The 21,131-nt window shown below is 38.1% G+C and overlaps 1 protein-coding gene and 1 long non-coding RNA gene across 3 annotated transcripts in view; one reads left to right on the forward strand and one right to left on the reverse strand.

Moving 5' to 3' along the window:
• Nucleotides 1–261: 261 nt before the first annotated feature.
• Nucleotides 262–19,344, forward strand: LOC140614704 (uncharacterized). Its single transcript, XR_012015495.1, has 4 exons — nucleotides 262–303; nucleotides 2,834–3,322; nucleotides 12,756–12,931; nucleotides 18,612–19,344. It is a non-coding gene; the product is annotated as an uncharacterized lncRNA (long non-coding RNA).
• The window catches only part of GTF2H1 (general transcription factor IIH subunit 1), a 36,634-nt gene continuing 18,408 nt past the window's right edge, over nucleotides 2,906–21,131 (reverse strand). For both annotated transcript variants that reach the window (XM_072793858.1, XM_072793857.1), the window contains 8 exons: nucleotides 18,785–18,912; nucleotides 18,598–18,685; nucleotides 14,830–14,918; nucleotides 14,080–14,197; nucleotides 10,486–10,576; nucleotides 9,914–10,029; nucleotides 8,913–9,005; nucleotides 2,906–3,924 (listed from right to left, as the gene is read on the reverse strand). In XM_072793858.1, coding sequence (XP_072649959.1) covers nucleotides 3,838–3,924; nucleotides 8,913–9,005; nucleotides 9,914–10,029; nucleotides 10,486–10,576; nucleotides 14,080–14,197; nucleotides 14,830–14,918; nucleotides 18,598–18,685; nucleotides 18,785–18,912 — 810 coding nt within the window. In that variant the 3' untranslated portion in view covers nucleotides 2,906–3,837. The remainder of the gene's footprint in view (nucleotides 3,925–8,912; nucleotides 9,006–9,913; nucleotides 10,030–10,485; nucleotides 10,577–14,079; nucleotides 14,198–14,829; nucleotides 14,919–18,597; nucleotides 18,686–18,784; nucleotides 18,913–21,131) is intronic.

Below are 21,131 nucleotides of genomic sequence, written 5' to 3' on the forward strand. Positions count from 1 at the left end.
ACCGAATCTGACAAAATCTTCATCCTTTTAAAGTGTTCAGCCTGTTTACATTTAATGTAATTGCTAACAGGTTGGGTTTAAGTACCATCTTGCTATTTATGACTATGGAAAAGTAAAATTTAAATTTAAGCCAGAATTTATATTCAGCTTCAGTCTATTCCTATTATCAGCCACTCCAATAAACGGCAGGTTACCAGGTAGCCAGAGAGGGTATGTTCCAAAGGTAGTATTCTTAGTGTATTGTTGAGATGGGGGGGGGGGGGTGCAGTGAGAGGAGCTGGACCTGAGGCTTTGCCTTGGCAGGTACAATTCCTTGTTTGTCCTATGTATTACGAACTCTATGAAAAAGATGATGGAAACAGGATTCTGTGGTTATGGAAGCTGGAATTCTAAAGTCTTTTCAACGATTTTAATACCCCCAAGCAAGAACATGGACTACAAATTGAGGCTGATCACTCCTGAACCAGGTTCTAGGCAATACTCCAACTCTGGACAGCTTCAGAGCTGAAAATAACTAATATTCCCTTGGCCTCAGAAACTGGGAGAACAGCTGAGTCTTCAAGAAGCTAAACTGGGAAAGGGCAGAGGTTAACACACTCAGGAATCCCATGCAAGTCTTGACACTGGAGACAGCAAATCTAAGTTTAAAATAGGCAGCTTTCTATCCCAGGGCCACTGTTGGCTCCAGATGGTATATATACTGGCTGGAATCACTTTCTGGATTCAACTCTCCCCCTGGATGTTATAACGGATGATTACCATTATAGGTACAGATGCTAAAGCATTCTTTAGTCTTCAAGACTGAAGTGGGCAGCGCAACACAGAATTCACTTTGTAGTTTAAATCCAAAGCAAACCAGCACTACTGACTTTCCACTTCTTTCCAAGAGACAGTCAATTCTCCTAAGGCAGGTTATGATTTCATTATTATATTCTGCAGCCCTCTGGGCTAATGGGACCCATTAAGCAGACTACTGTGATTTTCCATAAAAGCAACACAGAATAGAATCAGAGGTAGAAATAGCAAGGAAGTCAAAAGAAAATCTAGCCAATGGAGGCGTGACTTGGGGAATAAAAGTTTCCAACTTCACAAGCATCTTATCCCTAAGGGACTGCAAAAGCTTAGCAGTTCAGGTAAATCCCATCACCTAACATCTAAACCAGTTCTTTTCTTTTCTTTCTCCTTCCTTCCTTCCTCCCTCCCTCTCTCCCTCCCTTCCTTCCTTAAGATTTTATTTATTTACGAAAGAGAGAGAGAGGCAGAGACACAGGCAGAGGGAGAAGCAGGCTCCATACAGGGAGCCCAATGGGGGATTCCATCCCAGGCCCCGGGATCATACCTTGGGCCAAAGGCAGACGCTCAATCACTGAGCCAACCACGCGTCCCGATCTATTCTGATTTGTAAAATTATCTGTCACACCTACCCACTTCACTGGTTATATCTCCATCCAAGTGGAGAATGAAGTGAGATACAGCCGGAAAGGTGCGATCGTTTTCCACAATCAGAAGGTAGGAAAGTAACAGGACCAAACGGCAGCCAAAGTTCACTTTGAAAAGACTCCAAGGATAAGATACTTTAAATGCAAGGTAGACATGAAATTGAGAGCTATCTCGGGTGAAATCATCCTTAAATCCTTCATTTCCTGTAAGACTTGGTCACATTTCTTAAGAATGTCTTTACTCATCCCTTCCTATTTACCAGAACTCTTCTTTAATTTGGACCTAGTTTCCAGTCTGGATTGGCATGTTTAGGGGGTTGGCCTTCCTACCTGCCAGGCTTTATCTAAAAACCAACCAACCAACCTTCATAAAAACTTACAATTTTTTCTGACATAACCCATGCCTAAAGGATGAAGTCTTGAATTTCTTACCTTGGCATACAAAGCCATTAACAATCCGGATTACACTGATTTTCCCAGTCATTTACTGGTCATTCCCAACCTTCTAATCTAACACACTGGGGTCTTTCCAAGCCCTCACACCTTCATCATGCTTTTCCCTATTCAACCTGCAAGGCTTAGCTAAAATATTACCTCCTTAGTAAAGCCTACCCAGTTCCCCAAAGTGGTTTCTCTCTTCAGTCTCCGTTACTTCCATCACTTAATAAGAGTACTCAACAGGGTATTTGTTTACACTTGGCTTTCCCAACAGATACATACTCTTCATTTCAAACATTCTCTACCTGCTCCACTGCTATTGCTTACAGTAGTTGTAGTGATAATACACTTGAAAAGCACTTTGCAAAACTGTAAGGTGTAAGAGATTCCACTATTACTGTTCTGATCTGAAGGAGAAATGGGAAGACTGAAGCTGAAAGGGATGTCGCCCCTTCTCTTTTACCAGTTCAAAGACCAAGTTTTTGACCCCTTTGTAGCCATTATATGAAAGATAATCAGTCACAAGGATGGGAGGTACTGCATACAGAATATTGTCACTGGTACTGTAATCAATGGTGACAGACGGTAGCTACACTTGTGGCAAACATACAGCATAACATGTAGACTTGCTGAATCACTATGTTGTACACGTGAAAGGAATACAACGTTGTATGTCAACTATACTTCAATACAAAAATAATTTTAAAAAAGCAAGAAAAAAAGGAAAGACAGCCAGCTTGTACAATGGCTTTAAAAAAGAATGAGTAGCCTACCAGAGTAAATACCACACGTGAGAAATCACAAGATGTGTTAACAGTTAAAACAGTACCTATAAAAAGTTTTTTTTTTCCTGTAATTTTTAATACATCTGAAGTCTTAAACAGTGAGTTGATCCTATTAGGAACAAAATATGGCATGAGTCCAGAAACAAGAATGTGTTTTTTTTTTGCATGTAGGCTTTTCAGTCACTATGCAATGATTATCGATTCGCCAAGAACAGTAACAGTCAGATACTGGAGAAAAGGAGATATGAGAAACATCTTTTATTTTTTTCTAAAGAGGTGAAAATAAGTAAGATTTCTTATATTTCTCACTCGTAAGATTTTTAAACTCTTAAAAATGCAATTTCCTCTTTTCAAAGCACATGCCATCTTAAAAAAAAATCTTAGCAATGTACATTTGCACTCAAAGAAAAACATGCAGCGCCATTGTCTTTTGACAAAATTCTGCATAAAAAAACCCCACACAACTTTCTGCAAATATGTTCCCTCTTAATTATTTAGGGACTCCAAACCACAAACATTCAGTGCAACATTTATTGTTTCTTATTTCCGTAGGAAACACAGGACCAATGATGTCTTCTGACTATAACTGTTTCCTGATGGCTGAACAACAGTCTCCTTCTGCTTTACTTTAAAGTACTCTCTTTAACTTGCTGATGTAAGGTATAATTAGAATTCAGTACAACTTGAGGATCCAAGGGGAGGATGGAGGAGAAATACTTAAGGTGTACCCTGTGCCATAAACTTAGGAAAAAAATTTACAAAGAAAAAAAAACAAACCTCAGATTTTATCAATGCACCCTTTTAAAAAGTTTTTTTTTTTTAATTTCTGAAAGCAGCTTAATGTGAATCAAAAGCAGTTCCTGAGTAACTGCAGTAAACAGTGTCTCTTTAAAATATATATATGTGTATATATACATATACATATATATATTTATCTCTGCAACTTAGCTCATTTTGGTTCTGCCTTAATTTACCTCCTCAGCTTTGAGTTTTGTCACAGTTCCTTTCCTTTCAGTTCACAATGTGCAAGAACAACAGCATCAGCTCCGAGAGTTGGCATGGTGCAGATGTTTGTCACTTCTGTGCGATCATCGGCATGTCTTAGCCAGGTTTCCAGAGTCACTGCAGGTCACAGTTCTCTTAATTTCACAAAACCTGCGAGAGCCACAGATACTTCACGTTTTCTTCATCAGACGCCGTGACTGCCACTTGTGGAGCTTGTTGTAGGCTGTCTGGAGCATCTCTTCTATGTGACTTACCAACTGAAAAACAAAGCAAGACACTTAAGCAATAACTGGGCAAAGGCTGGGGAGGTTAACCGTTCTGATCCAGATCTGGCACATACTTCAGAGTATAGTTTCCAAGCTCATTTCTATTACTCCGATGAGGCAACCTACAAGCCCTTTGTGGAGGTATTTTCAGACACACTGGTGGGATAGAGGCTGGACATTCATCTGCTCTGTCTGGCCTGTTATTAACTAGCTATAGGACACCATGGAAGTTGAAACTGAGCTCTAGACCTCAGTTTCTTCTGTCAAATGAGGGAGGTGTACTGAACTGATTGATAGTTTCAAGAGCTGATGATTTTTTATTTATTTATTTTTTTATGATAGTCACAGAGAGAGAGAGAGAGAGAGAGAGAGGCAGAGACATAGGCAGAGGGAGAAGCAGGCTCCATGCACCAGGAGCCCGACGTGGGATTCGATCCCGGGACTCCAGGATCGCGCCCTGGGCCAAAGGCAGGCGCCAAACCGCTGCGCCACCCAGGGATCCTCTGATTGATAGTTTCTAGATTTAAACATTAGTCTGTTGACTAAGGACAGGATGGTGGCATCAACATTATTTTATAGAACATTTGAAAAAAATGCCTTACTCTCCTGAAGATCTTTACAAAAAACAACAGATTTTTATTTATTTGAGAGAGAGAATGAGCAGGGGCAGGGGCAGAGGGAGAAGTTCCTGCTGAACAGGGAATCTGATGCAGGGCTCCATTACAGGACTACAGGATCATGAGCTGAAGGCAGGTGCTTAACTGACTGAGCCACACAGGCACCCCTCTCTCCTTAAGGTTCTGATGTAGCAGGTCTGGCACAAGATCAGGAATCTATGTTCAAAAGCTCCTGTAGCTAATTTTGTTGCACAGCCAATCTTGTGAAGTATTTTTCTATGTTTTTTTTACGGTCTTTTCCAGCTCCAATGTTAGGGAATTTCAATGTTACTCAGTAAATTAAAGAAAATCTTAATGGTGTCATTCAGTACTTCACGTAAGTATTATGTCACACCTTAGGTCAGAACTATACATCTTGAATAGAAAAAGATTTTTACCCTTGCTATGGATATAACTAAAGGTCAACAGGATCACACTGATTGAAGTTGATAAAGACTCCTGAAGGAAAATGTCTTTGGAGTATCTGTTTCTTTGGAGACGGACAGTATTTATGTAGTTGGAACTAACAGTCTTATAAAGTCTGCAAGTCAGTTCTGGCAGGATGCAATGGCGACAGGAAGTCCTTAATTCTTTTAGCATGTCAATAACTTAGATTCAATCTGAGATGGAATAAAAAAAAAACACCAACACACTTATTCACCCCATCTGTTATCATTATGGTGGGGGTGGGGGTAAGGAGAAAAAGTATTATGCTATTTAGTTGTCTGGAAAGTATATAAAAATCATTTATTTTGCTTGATGGGCACCAGTGGTTCCATAGTGCCAGTGAGAAGAGATGATTGCCATAACCTCTTGTGAGGTTGTACAGGCATACCTTGTTTTATTATGCTTATCATGCTTCTCAGTGGTTTTTTAATCGCAAATTGAAGATTTGGGGCAACACTGCATCAACTGACTCTACCAGGGAAAAGCCATTTTCCCAACAGCATTCATTCACCTTGTGTCTCTGTGTCACATTTTAGTAATGCTTGCAACATTTCAAACTTTTTCATGGTAATCTGTGACAGTTTGACTTTGATGTTTCTGCAATTAGTTTTGGGGCACCATAAAGCATACCTGTAAGATGGTAAACTTTATTTATTTATTTTTTTAAATTTTTATTTATTTGTGATAGTCACAGAGAGAGAGAGAGAGAGAGAGGCAGAGACACAGGCAGAGGGAGAAGCAGGCTCCATGCACCAGGAGCCCGATGTGGGACTCGATCCCGGGTCTCCAGGATCGCGCCCTGGGCCAAAGGCAGGCGCCAAACCGCTGCGCCACCCAGGGATCCCAAGATGGTAAACTTTAAATCGATAAATGCTGTGTCCTCTGACGGCTGCACTGACTGGCTGTTCCCCTCTCTCTCCCCTGTCTTCAGAACTCCCTATTTGCTGACACACAATGCTGCAAATAGGCCAATTAATAGCCCTACCATGGCCTCTAAGTGTTCAAGTGAAAAAGGAAGAGTCACACAACTCCCACGGTAAAACAAAACTTCCTCTTAGTGAGGAAGGGGTGTTGAAAGTTGAAACAGGCTGAATGAAAGCTAAGCCTCACTGTGTCAGTTAGCTAAGTTGTGAATGCAAAGGAAGAGTTCTTGAAAAAAAAATTGTTATTCCTGTGAAAATATGAATGGTAAGAAAGCAAAACAGTCTATTGCTGATATGAAGTTTTAGTGGTCTGGACAGAAGCTCAAACCAGTCACAACGTTGCCTTTAGCCAAAGCCTAATGCAGAGGAAGGTCACTCTCTTCAGTTCTATGAAGGCTGAGAGAAGTGAAGAAACTGTAGAGGAAAAGTCCAAAGCCATCAAAGTTGGGTCATTACCTTTAAGGAAAGAAGCCATCTCTGTAACAAAGTGCAAGGGTGAAGCAGCAAGTACTGATGTATAAGGTACAGCAGGTTATCCAGAAGATCTAGCTAAGTTAATTAACAAATGCAGCTAAATTAACCAATAGATTTTCAATATAGACAAAACAGCCTTCTACTGGAATATGACATCCACGACTCTCATAGCTAGAGAGAAGTCAGTGCCAGGCTTCAAAACTTCAAAGGACACACTGATTCTCTTATTAGGAGCTAATGCAGTTGGTGACTTTGACAATGTACCTGGTCACTCAAGAGCTCCGATGGAGATGTGCAAGATGAATGTTGTTTCCATGCCTGCTAACCCAACATTTATTTATTCCGTAGCCTGTAAGTTAAGGAGTAATTCTGACTCCTAAGTCTAATTATTTAAGAAATACAATTCCTAAGGCCATAGCTGCCATTGACAGGGATTACTCTGATGGATCTAGGCGAAGTAAAATGAAAGCCTTCTGGAAAGGATTCACCGTTCTAGATGCCATTAAGAATACTCATGATTCCTGGGAAGAGGTTAAAATACCAACATTAACATGAATTTGGAAGAAGTAACTGCAAAGTAAAGGAAATAGAAAGAGAACTAGAATTAGAAGTAGAGCCTGAAGATGTGACTAAATGACTGCCATCTCATAATAAAACTTGAATGAATGAGGAGTTGTTTCTCAGGGATGAGCAAAGATAGTAGTAGTTTCCTGAGATGGAATCTATTCCTGGTAAAGATGCTGTGAAGACTGTTGAAATGACAACAGGATATTTAGAATATTACATAAATTTAGCTGATAAAGCAGCAGCAGAATTTGAGAAGGGTGACTCTGAAGCAAACTTCACTGCTCTTATTTTTAAAAACTGCTACCAGCCACCCCAACCTTCAGCAGCCACCAACACAGAAATAAGATCCTTCGCCAGCAAAAAAGATTGACTCTGAAAGTTCAGGGGATAGCAATTTTAGCCATAAAATATTTTTAAATTAAGGGAGGTACAATGTTTCTAAAAATATAATGTTATTGCATACTTTTAAAAAAATATTTTATTTATTCATTCACAAGAGAAACAGAGAGAGAGAGGCAGACACAGGCAGAGAGAGAAGCAGGGTCCATGCAGGGAGCCTGACGTGGGACTCGATCCCGGGACTCCAGGATCACACCCTGGGCCAAAAGCAGGCTCTAAACCGCTGAGCCACCCAGGGATCCCAGTTATTGGATATTTAATAGACTATAAGAGAATGTAAACAATTTTTACATGCACTAGGAAACAGAAAAATTCATTTGAATCATTTTACTGAGGTGATCTGGAACCAAACCTTCAACATCTTTGAGGTTATGTATGCACGGGGCTTCAGAATCCTTTTTTCTAGTGTTCCAGGCAGTTACAACCGAGAAGACAACACATAAATTGAAACCCATGTGCTGTCCTTGCTCTCATATAGGAAGGAACTTCAAGTTTCCTTCCTGATTTTTAGTACTATAATTCTATTCTGAGACAAACCATGTAGAATGTTTAGGGAATAAATACTAAAAAACCTTACTGACAAAGAATTTTCAGCTTTCAATTATAAAACTCCTCCTTTTGATTAGCCCATTTACTGAAATACTAAATCCTAAAATTGTATATATTCTTCTTTCCCAGTCATCTCAGAGGGAATTGCATAACACATACAAAAAAACCCCATCTTGAGTGGTTGCTCTAGCCTTGCATTAAAAACAATGTTAAAAATCCTGAGCACAAAGTGACACTTTTCACCCACTACCTCACCCCCAGGCCTGCGCTGCTGTAAGCAATTAGGGTAGGTGAAGGCAGACCATTAGGCAGCAACTCTAAGGTTTACTGTTACAGAGTAGCAATTCTGCCTTTCTTGGCAGGGTTAAGTTTTCAAAATAATAATTTTTTAGGAACATATATATAGGTTTCTAGATCTATAAAACAAAGCACAGAGATGATTAGAGCTCCTTGACTGGCTCAATTGGCAGAGCAGTAACTCCTGATTTAGGATTGTGAGTTCAAGCCCCATAGAGCTTACTTAAAACAAACTTAAACCCATGGAGTTCATTATTATAAATGCCTGGGTTAGTTGTGGCCTTGGAAGACTGTGAAGGAGGGGTAGGCAACTGGATAGGGAATACCTATGGGTACTGGTATTGTTCCATTTCTTATGGCAATTTATGGGTAGATCCTTGTTTTGAAGTGTTACGTATTTTATATACTCTTGAATGTATGATACATTTTCATTTAAAAAATAGTACCCTTGAGAAGCTCCTGAGTGAGAGAGAGCCCCACACTGGGTACAGAGATTACTAAAACAAAACAAAACAAAACAAAAACTAAAAAAAACAAACTGTACTCTGAGCAATAGAAAAAACAAATGAACCCAATTTATCTACTCACTCACATGAAAACAAAATTAATTTCATAATTTTGTGACACAGAGAAAGAAAATCAGGCCAAAATCACATTGTTGCCTTACATTTGTGCTTAAATACTGTCTCCGAATTTTTTCTTGGAATGGGCAGAGCTTCGTAACTTGAAATCGCTCCAAATTACTTTTCATTTTCACTACCTAAAGACGATGACAGAAATAAATTAGAGAAATCTTAGAGAACCTATGGGAGGTAAGATAGAAACACAGGAAGGTTACTTTTTTTTAAATAGATTAATTGGCTTTAGGAATTTATATTAAATTCCTGAATACTGAATTTCTGGGTCAAAACATTTTTTAAACAAGGTAGTACAAGTTTAATGGAAGAAAGGACTCTTAGCAACCTGGCCATCACAGATCATTTTAAATTTTTTGTTCTTTTAAAAACCATAGATAAAAAAAATGCTCTTTCACTGTAGCTTTGAAGATTATTTGAATACTAGGGAGTATGAAAATGTCCTCTTAGGTTTGCTGAGCCAAGTGCATTCTTTAGTGAGGTGCCTGTTAAAAATCTTTTGACTATTATTTTTAATGGGGCATTTAATCTTTTTTTTTTTTTTAGAGGGTTGTTTAAAAGAGCAATCTATACAGTTCAATTACTACTATTAATACTATATATATTTTCTATTTGTCAACTGTCCTTTAATTGGTTAAAAAAGGATTTTAGTGTTTAGTGTTATATAGCTAGTGCTGTATTTGTTGTCAGGCTCAGTTTGAATTTCGCTACCTCTAAAAAATATACCAAATAAATAATTTTACATATATAACTTGTTTTGGGTCTCTGTCCTTCATTGCTCCTAGTGGATTCGAGCTAGACACAAGTTTTAAGATGTCCAACTATAGGTTATAGAAATGGCCTGGATCTCAAGTTTATTTATAAAATGGGTTTCAAAACCTACTCCATTAAGATGCTGTAGGCTTAAATTAACATATGCAAGTAGTTATCTGAATGTCTAGCACATGGTAAATACTCAATACAATTTTGATTTCAAAATAACACCCTACTAAGTCATACTACCAGAGAGCTGGCTGTTTGGAATTATTCTGACCTTTTCTTCTAGGAATGGTGTATTAACAGGAAAGCAGGACCAGAAGTGCCGTAGAAGTTCCCCAACAGCCACATAAAGGTGTTTCAATTCAGACTGAATATCATTTGGCACCATCTCTGCAGAAGAAAGAATTGGATAAAAGTTATTTCCACATATGTATAGTCTCTGAAAGAACGATCACTCACAAAATAAATATGATCATGTGTTCTTTGCCAATGCTAAACCAGGATGTGCTATTCAGAGATAAGTTAATGATTTTGTGGCTAACAGATCTTAAAATTTAAATTCCCTTAGATTTTGGAATAATTTTCAGGTTTCCTTTTATTCTAGGAGGCTGGAAAGTAAAAAAGAAAGCTTTTAGTATGATTAAGGAGACTAGCAATGTACTGCTGTTTGTAATATTAAGATAATTAATGAAACCTAACTCTTGTCTAAGTAGGATCTATACGCATAAAAACATAAGTTCCAGAAATGCTCCCAAAAAACAGAATATAATTTTTGCATTCCTCTCAACTTGCTCTTTAGAGTTTATTTAAGTAAAGGGACAGCAAAGAAAGTGGCCCAGCACATACGGTTTATGGCTTGCTGTGTCCCTCCCTGCATAAGTGCTCCTCCAGGTGACAGCGTTGTGATAGTACTACTGGCAGCACTACTTGAGAGAACCTGAAAGAAATGAAGACACAGAAAAGTGGTTTTTCTCTTCTTGCCATCTTTCTTACTTGTTTTACAGCAAAACATTCAGTACATCTTTATTCCTGTACTAACAGTATACAATTTATAGCAGCCAGAGTGAATTATTTTGCATGAGGCCAGAAAAAAATACCTACCAGTCTTCCAGCGAAACAAGTCTATAGAACTCAAAACTCACACTTTGGCTAGTAAAGCACTTTCTTAAGCACCAACTCAACTAAACTTGTGAACTTTTACCAATGAAGGTAAAATTGAGTTTAAGAAAACAAGCAAAAACAATATAACGTGTACTAGCCGGTAGCGGGGGGGGGAGGGGGGGGGAGGAGAAAACAGAGCCGTTTGCCGTTTTCCAAAGGAGTGAATATACCTTGCCAAAAGGGGAAAAAAACATACTCCCCACTGTATCAGTATCAATAGTTAAGGAAATAATTGACCTATGTATTCAGTGAATGCTTAACAAGTGCCAGGCACTGTGGTTATAGAGGAACAAATAATTTGTTGAATAGTTCAAGTGCAGGGCTAGTATGTGCAAGGCTTTTCAATGATGTTTTTGCAAGTAGAAATCTATGGGTATAAGGGACTGGCTGAAAATAAATTTTCAACCTGGCCTAAGGGTACAGGACATGACAACAATGAGTGAAGAGAACATGGGAGTTCATGTTATTCCTATTTCTTTTTGTCAGAAATTTAATGTGTTGGACCCAGAAGTTTCACTGATTGTTGAGTTTGCTGACTAGCCATGGGCTGCACTCAGGTACACACACCCAAGGAGAGATAACTTCCTGGGCATTCCTGAGTCAATTCATGTGTCTTAGATATTAAATCATTTTGGGGATGCAGAGTGGATGTGGGGAAAACTTTAAATATCTAAGATTGACCACAGCTTAAAAACAACCAGGAGAGTCTATCTGGGCCCAAGGGCCAGATGTTGGGCAGTTATATACCAAGAAGAAAAAAAGTAGTCAAATAATCTCAAATGTATTACGTGTGCATATATGTACATACCTATATTTCTCAGCTCTGGTCATGGAAGGGACAATAACACTAGCAGTAAATGATACCCCAAAAGCAATGAAAACACTGCACCCAGGTCTTTGTTTCTTTCTTTTTAAATTCTACACCAAGAGAGAGAATCCCAAGCAGGCTCCGCACTGAGGGCAGAGTCCGACTTAGGGCTCAATCACACCATGCTGATACCAAGACCCCAGAAATCAAGAGTGTGGCATTTAACTGACTGCACCACCCAGGCATCCCCAGATCTTTGGCTTCTAAATCTACGCAGCACTAAAGAAGATTCTGTGGCTGGGGCAGAGAAAGCATAAGATGAACCTGGAAGATCTCATTGTTCCATAAAGTAAGGTACTCAAAAATTGATGAAGAAATCATCAGAAAGATACAGGAGCCAGTGTGAGGGGCATGGGAAGGTACTAATTACTACAAAGAGGCATGGGTACACTTTTGGGGGTGACAAAACTGCTTTTTGACTTGTGTTGGTTGTTACCGAACTGCATATGTTTATTAAAATTTGCAAAAGAGACTAAAAAAATGTACATTTTATAATTTACTGCATGTAAATTATACCTTAGTTTAACAAAAAGACAGCAACAGTTAATAACCCAGAAAATAATGTAAGAACCCATGAATCCATTCTGATATAAATAAATGCAAGAGACGGAAAGGCAAGCTCTTCATCTTAGCAAAGTGTCAAATGATAAATGTAGAAGGAATAATGGGATTAGAAAATCACCATTTGGGGCACCTGAGTGGCTCAGTCAGTTGGGCGTCCAACTCTTAAGATTCTCTCTCCCTTTCCCTCTGCTCCTCCCACTGCTTGTGCACTCTCTCAAAGACAACAACAACAACAAAAAGTCACCATTTAACTACCATGGTATTGTTTCTGGTAAGAATAAAAAATGGATTCTAAAAAACTGTGGGTAATAGTTTGATAAGAAACAGAATATTTACATAGTCTTAAAAGTATTGCTCAAGGGGCACCTGGGTGGCTCAATGGGTTAAGCCTCTCCCTTTGGCTCAGATCATGATCTTAGGGTCCTGGGATTGAGTCCTGCATCAGGCTCAGTGGGGAGTCTGCTTCTCCCTCTGCCCTTCCTCCCCACTCATCATGCTCTCTGTCTCTCTCTCTCTGAAATAGATAAATAAAATCTTAAAACTGGCTCTACTCAAATATCAAGACCATGAAACTGTAAAACGATTCCATTTGAAAGGAGACTAAAGGGATACGAGAGAACCAAATACAACTTGGAACCTGACTTGGATGCTGGACCAAAAAAGTTTTCTTTGCTGTGAGGGACACTGCTGATACAACTGGTAACATTTTTGTATAAGACCTAAAGAATAACAATGCTTTATCAGTGTTAACTTATCATTTCTGTAATTATATTGTGTTATTTATGAGGAATGTTTTGTTTTAGGAAATACAAACTGAAATATTTCAGAGTTTCTAATCTCAAAATAGGCCAGAAAACATTCTTTTGGCAACTTGCTGTAAATTTGAGATTACTGCAAAATAAAAAGCAAAAAGTAAGTTCCAATACGTGACAAGTATTATAAAACATGTATGAACTCTGCCTCGGGGTTTACAAAAACAGACATGCCCCCATGCCCTGCCCCAAAACTTGTTCTGGGCATGCTGAGAATTGCTTTACAGAGATAATGAAATCTGAGCTGAGTTTTGAATAATTATTATTAGGGGCAGAACAGACTAAGGGCATTCTAAGAAGAGAGAAAGCCTGAGCTTTCTCTGTTTTCTAGGTAGTTTAGTGTGTTAGGCTGGAGAGAAGACTCTTGGTTGTGTGTGGAAGGGAATGGTGGAGATACAGCTGGAATGCAAACTGGAGATGTGAATCCGGGCCACAACGTAAAGGCTCTGGCACACCAGATAAAGGCATTCAGACAATTCCTATGTCAATGAAAGGGGACAGTAAAGGTTTTAAGCTGCAGGGTGATAAGATTAAATTTCTGTTTTTAGAAAGATAACCTGTAGAGGCATTGCGGAAAATTGATTCAGTGTGTTTAAACCAACGTTGTGGGAATCAAGAAATACTGAAGAATGGACAGAACTTGCCGAAGAATTTAAGTATGAATAAGAAAATAAAGACCTGATAATAAGCTCTATTTTATATATTCTAGTTTGAGGTCATGCAGAATATCTAGATAGTGATGTCCAGGAGTGTTTCGGAAATCTGGGAAATTTTCCCAATAACACTGGGTATGTGGAAGGAAAAAATTAGCAATCACAAAACTTATGTTATTTTTCATTACATCTTAACTTCAAATGCTTCTTGAGTATGCCAAATATCTTTTTTTCCCTACCTCTTGATTATTTTAAAATCTATTTAGCAGAAATATGCCTTTAAACCCAATTAAAACAGTTTATATAGTTCAATACAGTTGTGCTTATAAACGGAGGAAAGAACTATGGGAATTCTGGTTTTCAAACTGTACAAGTCACATACCTGAGTTAATTTGGGTGTATAAGCTTCCATTTCTTGCCTAATACTTTGAAAAGAATTAATAATGTCCTGACTTGTTGCATATTGTAGTGACTGGATTGGAGTTGGACCGTGATAATACCTGAAGATTAGCAAAGAATAAAGAAATTACTCATCACACAGAATAAAGGCGCTCAACATTTGCCCTTCAAATATTTTAGCAGTCTTCATAGAAGTTGTCCCCAAAGGAAAAAACAATATATTTAAACAGATTTCAATAAAGTAACTCAATTTTTATGGGGGTAATAAAAAAATAGCACAGAGAACCACCTTTTTATCTTAGCTTTTATCATTTAGCATCCTTTTCTGAAATGCACAAAGTAATTTTTTTTAAAAATAATTTTGAATTTGTCTTTTATTTTTTCTTTAATTTTTATTTATTTATTTATTTATGATAGTCACACAGAGAGAGAGAGAGAGAGACAGAGAGAGGCAGAGATACAGGCAGAGAGAGAAGCAGGCTCCATGCACTGGGAGCCCGACATGGGATCCGATCCCGGGTCTCCAGGATCGCGCCCTGGGCCAAATGCAGGCGCTAAACCGCTGCACCACCCAGGGATCCCCAAAGTAAATTTTCAAGGGAAGAAGATACTGTATTTTTATGGTAACAAAGGGATAGAAAACTTGGGTGCTACACTTGCAGAATATACTCTGCAGTGACTTGTGTTATAGAACTGTTGTGCCTTAAGTTAATTTGATATTGACCAAACTTACCTATCTGACTTCTTGAGGTTTAGTGCAATCGTTTTTATGGAATTATTTTTTCCCAAGTCTTCATATTCAATGGACTCTTGTAACTTTGCCTGTAATTATCAATATAGCACTTTTTATGTTAACTTTTCCGTACAAAAGTAATAAATGTGACTGAAAAAGTACCACTATACAGAGAGTAAAATATGAAGTCTTCCCACCATGAGATTCGATTCCTAGAAATGAATGCTCTACAACTTGTTGAACTCATTTTCTCACCAACCACTCACAGAGTACCTGTTTTCTTCCTACACTCTGAAGTACACTTCCTACACATCTTAAGTATTACTGAACTTCCAGTTTTTAGCAGTCTGACAGGTGAAGATGGTGTATTTTACTATTTTTCTACCAAATAAGTAAGACTAATTTATTGTATGTGCTGTAAATACTTTTACTTGCGTGTTTTTTTTTTTTTTTGGTTTTATTTCTTTCTTACTTATTATTCTGTGGATTAAATCTTTTGCCTTTGATCCACTTAAGATTTATTGTGGAATAAGGAATCTGAGTTGTTTTAACAGTTCTCCCAACAGCATTTATAGAATAATGTCATTTCCTATGCATTATGAAATAGCATGTTTATCATGTATATTTAATTCTTCCAGGTATTTGGGTTTACTTCTGTACTATTTTGGTTTCTGTACTCTCTATTTTGGTTATACTAATCTGTTTTCTCCTGTACTAGTAGTAACAGACTGCTAAATTTCTACAGCCTATATGTTAATTATAAAAGAAATAAAGCAATCTACATATGGCTATTTGTGAAAATAATTCTACATTTCATCCTTTACATAGCTGTGAAATTCATCTGGTCAAACCTTCATCTATAGCTACCAAGACTAGGATCAAAATATTTAGGTTATTAAATAACCTGAAAACTTAGTATCTGAAATTACCCCTGTTTGGACAGTTTGAATATTCTCCTCGTAGTATAGGAACACAATATTCAGAATTAACACATTCACCAGTCCCACTTTACCTAAACCCAGAATTTTTTTTCTCAAATCTATACCCTTTTACCAACTTCAAGGCATATAGAAATCTTCATTAATTTTCACATAAATCAAGCTCATTTCTACCCCTGCTGTTGCTTCACCTAAGTCATATTCCTTTCTAACCTCCCATGATAACCCAAATCCCATACTTTTGCCAAAGTCTCATTCGATGACCTGATTCTCATACCTAACCGAAAACTCCATAAAAATACTCTTACTTCAGAATCTCTCATTCTATAAAACCCTTGTACAGAACATTCATCAGACCATTTATTTCAAACTACTGATTTCAAATAATGTCTAGAGTCAGCATTATTGAACACTGTGAAAATCCACACAAACCATGATTTTTAATTACCATGATTTTATTTTTAACAACTCTTTAATTACCAACTGTCAAATGTACTTAGTGTAATCGTACTGCAAAGAAAAGCATCACTTCCTAGATTTCATCTTAAACTCCTCTCTGTAACTTTCATTTTATTTTCACTTTTCTTAATCAGAAAAAAAAACTATTCAACTCATAAATAAGATATTTTTTAAAGGAGTGCACTTGTGATGATCACTGGGTATTATATATAAGTATCGAATCACTAAATTGTAGGGGTGCCTGGACTGCTCAGGCACTTAAGTGGCTGCCTTCAGCTCAGGTCATGATCCTGGAGCCCTGGGGTCCTGGAATAGAACCCAGTGCTGTGCTCCGTGCTCAGCAGGGGGTCTGCCTCTCCCTCTGCCCCTCCCTTCTGCTCATGCACACTCTCAAATAAATAAATAAATAAATCTTAAAAAAAATTAACAAAGCCAATAGAATATTTTTTCATTTTAAGTTTTCATTTAAATTCCAGTTAGTATATGGTACAGTCTTCGTTTTCAGGTATAGAATTTATTATTTTTTTTACAAGATTTTATTTATTTATTCAAGAGAAAGAGAACAGGAGCAGGATGATGGGCAGTGCGAGCAGAGAGGAAGAAGCAGGCTCCCCCATTGAGCAGACAGTCCAACGGGAGGCTTAAGTCCAGAACCCTAGAATCATGTCCTGAGCCAAAGGCAGATGCTTAACTGCCTGAGCTGCCCAGGCTTTGTTAATTTTAAAGGTTTTTTATTTTTTATTTTTTTAAAGATTTATTTATTTATTTATGAGAGAGAGAGAGAGAGAGAGAGGGGCAGAGACACAGGAGGAGGGAGAAGCAGGCTCCATGCCGGGAGCCTGATGTGGGACTCGATCCTGGGACTCCAGGATCGCGCCCTGGGCCAAAGGCAGGCGCTAAACCACTGAGCCACCCAGGGATCCCCTAAAGGTTTTTTAATTTATTCATTTGAGAGAGAGAGAAAGCAAAAGTATGAGAAAGGGGGAGGTTGAGAGGGAGGAGACAACCCACTGATCAGGGAGCCCAACCTGAGGCTCAATCCCAGGACCCTGAGATCATGACCTAAGCCGAAGGTAGACACTTAATCGAAGGAGCCACCAAGGTATCACCGGCTTTGTTAATTTTAAAAGTGTATATGCCTGTAGAAACATATTAAGTTACTAAAAAATGAACTAAAGTGTAAGACTCATTCATAATTCTTTTATGGAAAGAAAACCATTTAGCGAATTTTTGAAGGCCTTTTAAAAAAGTTCATAAACTTTTTTTTACATGTGAAATTGTACTACATAGCCTGTTCTGTGAACTTTGTATTTACTTAATTCATGAATTTTTATTTTCTTGATTCCTACTTTATTTTTGATTCCTACTTTAAATAACATAATTGCTATACTTCAAGTTTTATTCTGAAACACTTTTGATTTTGTGTTCCCTACAGACACTAAACTCATAAAGGATAAGAACTCTTATCCTTTTTTGTTTCCCACCCCCTAATATTTTCAGTGACTCAAAAATGGTTTCTTGAATATAATTTTTTATGAACTAATTATGGCATATGTGAACTCTTTTTAATTTAGTATGTCAGTAATCCTTTTCAAGTTATTCATGGCTGCATCAATCTCCATTGTATGGGCAGATATATTATTAGGATGTTTGCTACTTTGTTATAATACTATAATAGGTATGTGCATTTAAATATTTGCACACCTTTACCTTTTAAAATAACTGTCCAAAATGAATACTGTCCCCAAAATGGAATTAAGTGCATAAACCACTAAAATTTTAATACACATTGCTTGATTGCTGTTTATATTTATAATTAGGGAAGAACTTAAAAAATTGGGAGAGAAAAAAAAATTGGAGAGAGAGTAGCTTGGCAAAGTTGAAGGAAAAAATATGGAAGTAGATAATTCTGTCCATACTCCCCAAACGCCCCAAATGATTACTTCAATATTTAATGAGAACACATTTCTAATTCTGATATGCTGTTTAAAAGAGGCCCAAATCCTATCTTTTAAAATCATATACACAAACCTTTAGTTTTTCTTCCTGTCATATTGCCTTTGTTGAATACTCTTGCCCAGAACACAAACTGTATGTCAATATGTGTGTATGTGTACATGTGAAGGAAAAAAAAGAGAACAAAACCAGTAAGAACAGTTAACAGACAGGAATGCATGGAAAGTGGGCTGGCAAGTTAAAAACCAACAAAGTATTCTTTAAAACGTTCTATAATTTATGCCAAATGCTTAACGTCTTGGTCAGAAGAACTGAGTCATTTGAAATAATCTAGGGTTAACATAAAGTACTAATAGTTATACAAGGTTATCTGGAGAAACTTGAGCTCTAAACCTTCTGAACTTTTTACCCATACCCTTTTGACTGCAGGCTGGAAGCAATCTGCATCTCCAGAATTTCCATCGATGCTGCTGGGTTCACCATTTTGTTCATTTTGTGCTTCTCTTAAAACAAAGGGGGAAAATGTTAAAAATCAGAACAACACAACTCCATCTGGTTACCTTGAAAAGCCCAGTTATTGCACCTTTGCATGTATACTTAACTGTTTCCTGAGACCTGCTGCAAGGACCATGGCACTGTGATGGTTAAACCTCTTGATGATGGCAGCATTACTATTCTCCTTTATGGATTTAGAATTAGAAGTAGATGGCACAGAAGAAATGCCATAGCCCTATGAGAAACAATTTAGAAGATTAAAAATAAAGTTCTGGTTTTCTTATCCATTATGAGAGAGATGCCTAGCTGAAAAAGTTTTCTGGATGATGGGACTATATTAATTCTGAGCATTACTCAAATTTTGTTTTTTTGCGTTACTCAATTTTTACAGGTAAATATTTAACAAGTTACATACACACAAAAAAATACAACATGCTCCTTCTTCTAGCATGATAAAAATAATCTTAAACCACCCATTTTTTAAAGGAAGATTTTAAGTCATCTCTACACCCAGTGTGGCGCTCAAACTTCTAACCTTGAGATCAAGAATTGCATGCTCCACTGACTGAGCCAGGCAGGCACCCTGAACCGTGTTTTTCTTTCTTTCTTTCCTTTTTTTTTTAGAAGAGCTGTTTTGGATATAGTTAGCAAAATATTAAATGAAGAATTAGAATACAGGCATAGAATTAGAAAAAAAGGCATAGACTTAGGAGTCATGTAGATATGGAGTCAAATTCTGGCTTTATAACTTTTTAGTAAGTATTAGTCTAAGCAAGGGTAATCAACTTTTCCAAGCTCTGTAAAAATAAGTATTTAAGAAACAGATAGATATTTTCAAACATGTAGACAGAAAGTTGTTAAGACCTCGTGCCAAAGGAGCCAGAACACTAGTTAGCAGGGTGCTAGGCTATAAGCCAGTTACACATAGTTAAGTGCTGCAACAGAGGAAGTAGTCTATCCCACCGGAGAGCAGAGATAGGTTCAAAAAAGCTTCATGGAGCACCATAAATTGATCAAGTGCTTGCAAGCCAGACACGAATACAGTAACATTTCAGGGAGAGGAAACTGCTTAAATATAGGTGTACAAGCAACATAATACATATGTGTCATAGGGTTTTCCTGGTCAGCAATACACCTGGAATGAAGGGTGGACCAGGGATTGGTGAGACATAGGGCTAAAAAGGGAAAAGATTATAAAAAGACTCATGCCGGGCAGCCCGGGTGGCTCCGCAGTTTAGCACTGCCTTCGGCCCAGGGCCTGATCCTGAAGACCTGGGATCGAGTCCCATGTTGGGCTCCCTGCATGGGGCCTGCTTCTCCCTCTGCCTGTGTGTCTCTGCCTCTCTCTGTCTCTCATAAATAAATTTAAAAAATCTTAAAGACTCATATGCCATTCATTCAGCAAATAATTACTGAATACCTATTACGTGTCATGTGCAGGGGATAGGTCAGTAAACGAGAGTCACCGTCACAAAACTTCTACTCTATTGAGATCACTTTTGAAAATGACAAGGGGTATGAAAAAAATAAAAGGGCGGCAGGATATAAGGACTGCATGGAGAGAGAGCAGGAACCACTTCAGATAGAGAGGTTAGAGAATGTCTCTCTTAAGATTTTATTTATTTACTCATGAGAGAGAGAGAGAGAGAGAGAGAGAGGCAGAGGGAGAGTAGGCTCCACACAGGGAGCCCGACTCAGGATCACGCCCCAGGCTGAAGGCGGCACCAAACCGCTGAGCAACTGAGGCTGCCCGAGAATGTCTCTCTTAAAGAAGTCTTTGAACAGATGTCTAAAAGATGGGTAGGAGCTAGTTAGGTAGAAGAACAGGAAGGAGGAATAGCAAGTACAAAGACCCTGAGGTAGAAAAAGCTTGGGATAGACAAGAAAAAAGGTATCTAAGGGGATGAATGAGTGTAAGTGGCCTAAATTGAAGTAGCAGCAGGCAGAGGCCAAATCAAGAAGAGCCTTGTAGTTTTGATTTTTAGGTTCAATAAGAAACCACCAAAGAGTTTTACACAAAAAACTGTTATGATCTGATTTATAACTCTACTGCTAAGGGAAAGTAACATAGGGAACAAAGTTGAAAATAGGAGTATCAATTAGGAGGCTAATAAAAGCAATCAAAACAAAAATGGTGGTAGCTTAATTAATAGTAAGAGAGTTTAAGTGTGGGGATGCACAGTTGTAGGCAAATCGATGTATTGTAGAGGACTTGCTGATGAACTAAACATTGGAGGTGAAGGAAGGGGAGGAATCAAGGAGACTCCCAGCTTCTGGCTTGAGCAACTGAGTCCATGGTAATGTTCGTCTTTTTTTCTGAAGATTTTATTTATTTTGGGGGGGGGAGGGGAGCGCGTGCGCGCACAAGTACAAGTGGGTGTTATAGGCAAAGGGAGAGGGAGAAACAGATTCCCTGCTGAGCACGGAGCCTGATGTGGGCCTTCATCCCAGAAC

Source organism: Canis lupus, chromosome 23, assembly GCF_048164855.1.
Source record: "Canis lupus baileyi chromosome 23, mCanLup2.hap1, whole genome shotgun sequence".
Taxonomy (NCBI): Eukaryota; Metazoa; Chordata; class Mammalia; order Carnivora; family Canidae; genus Canis; species Canis lupus.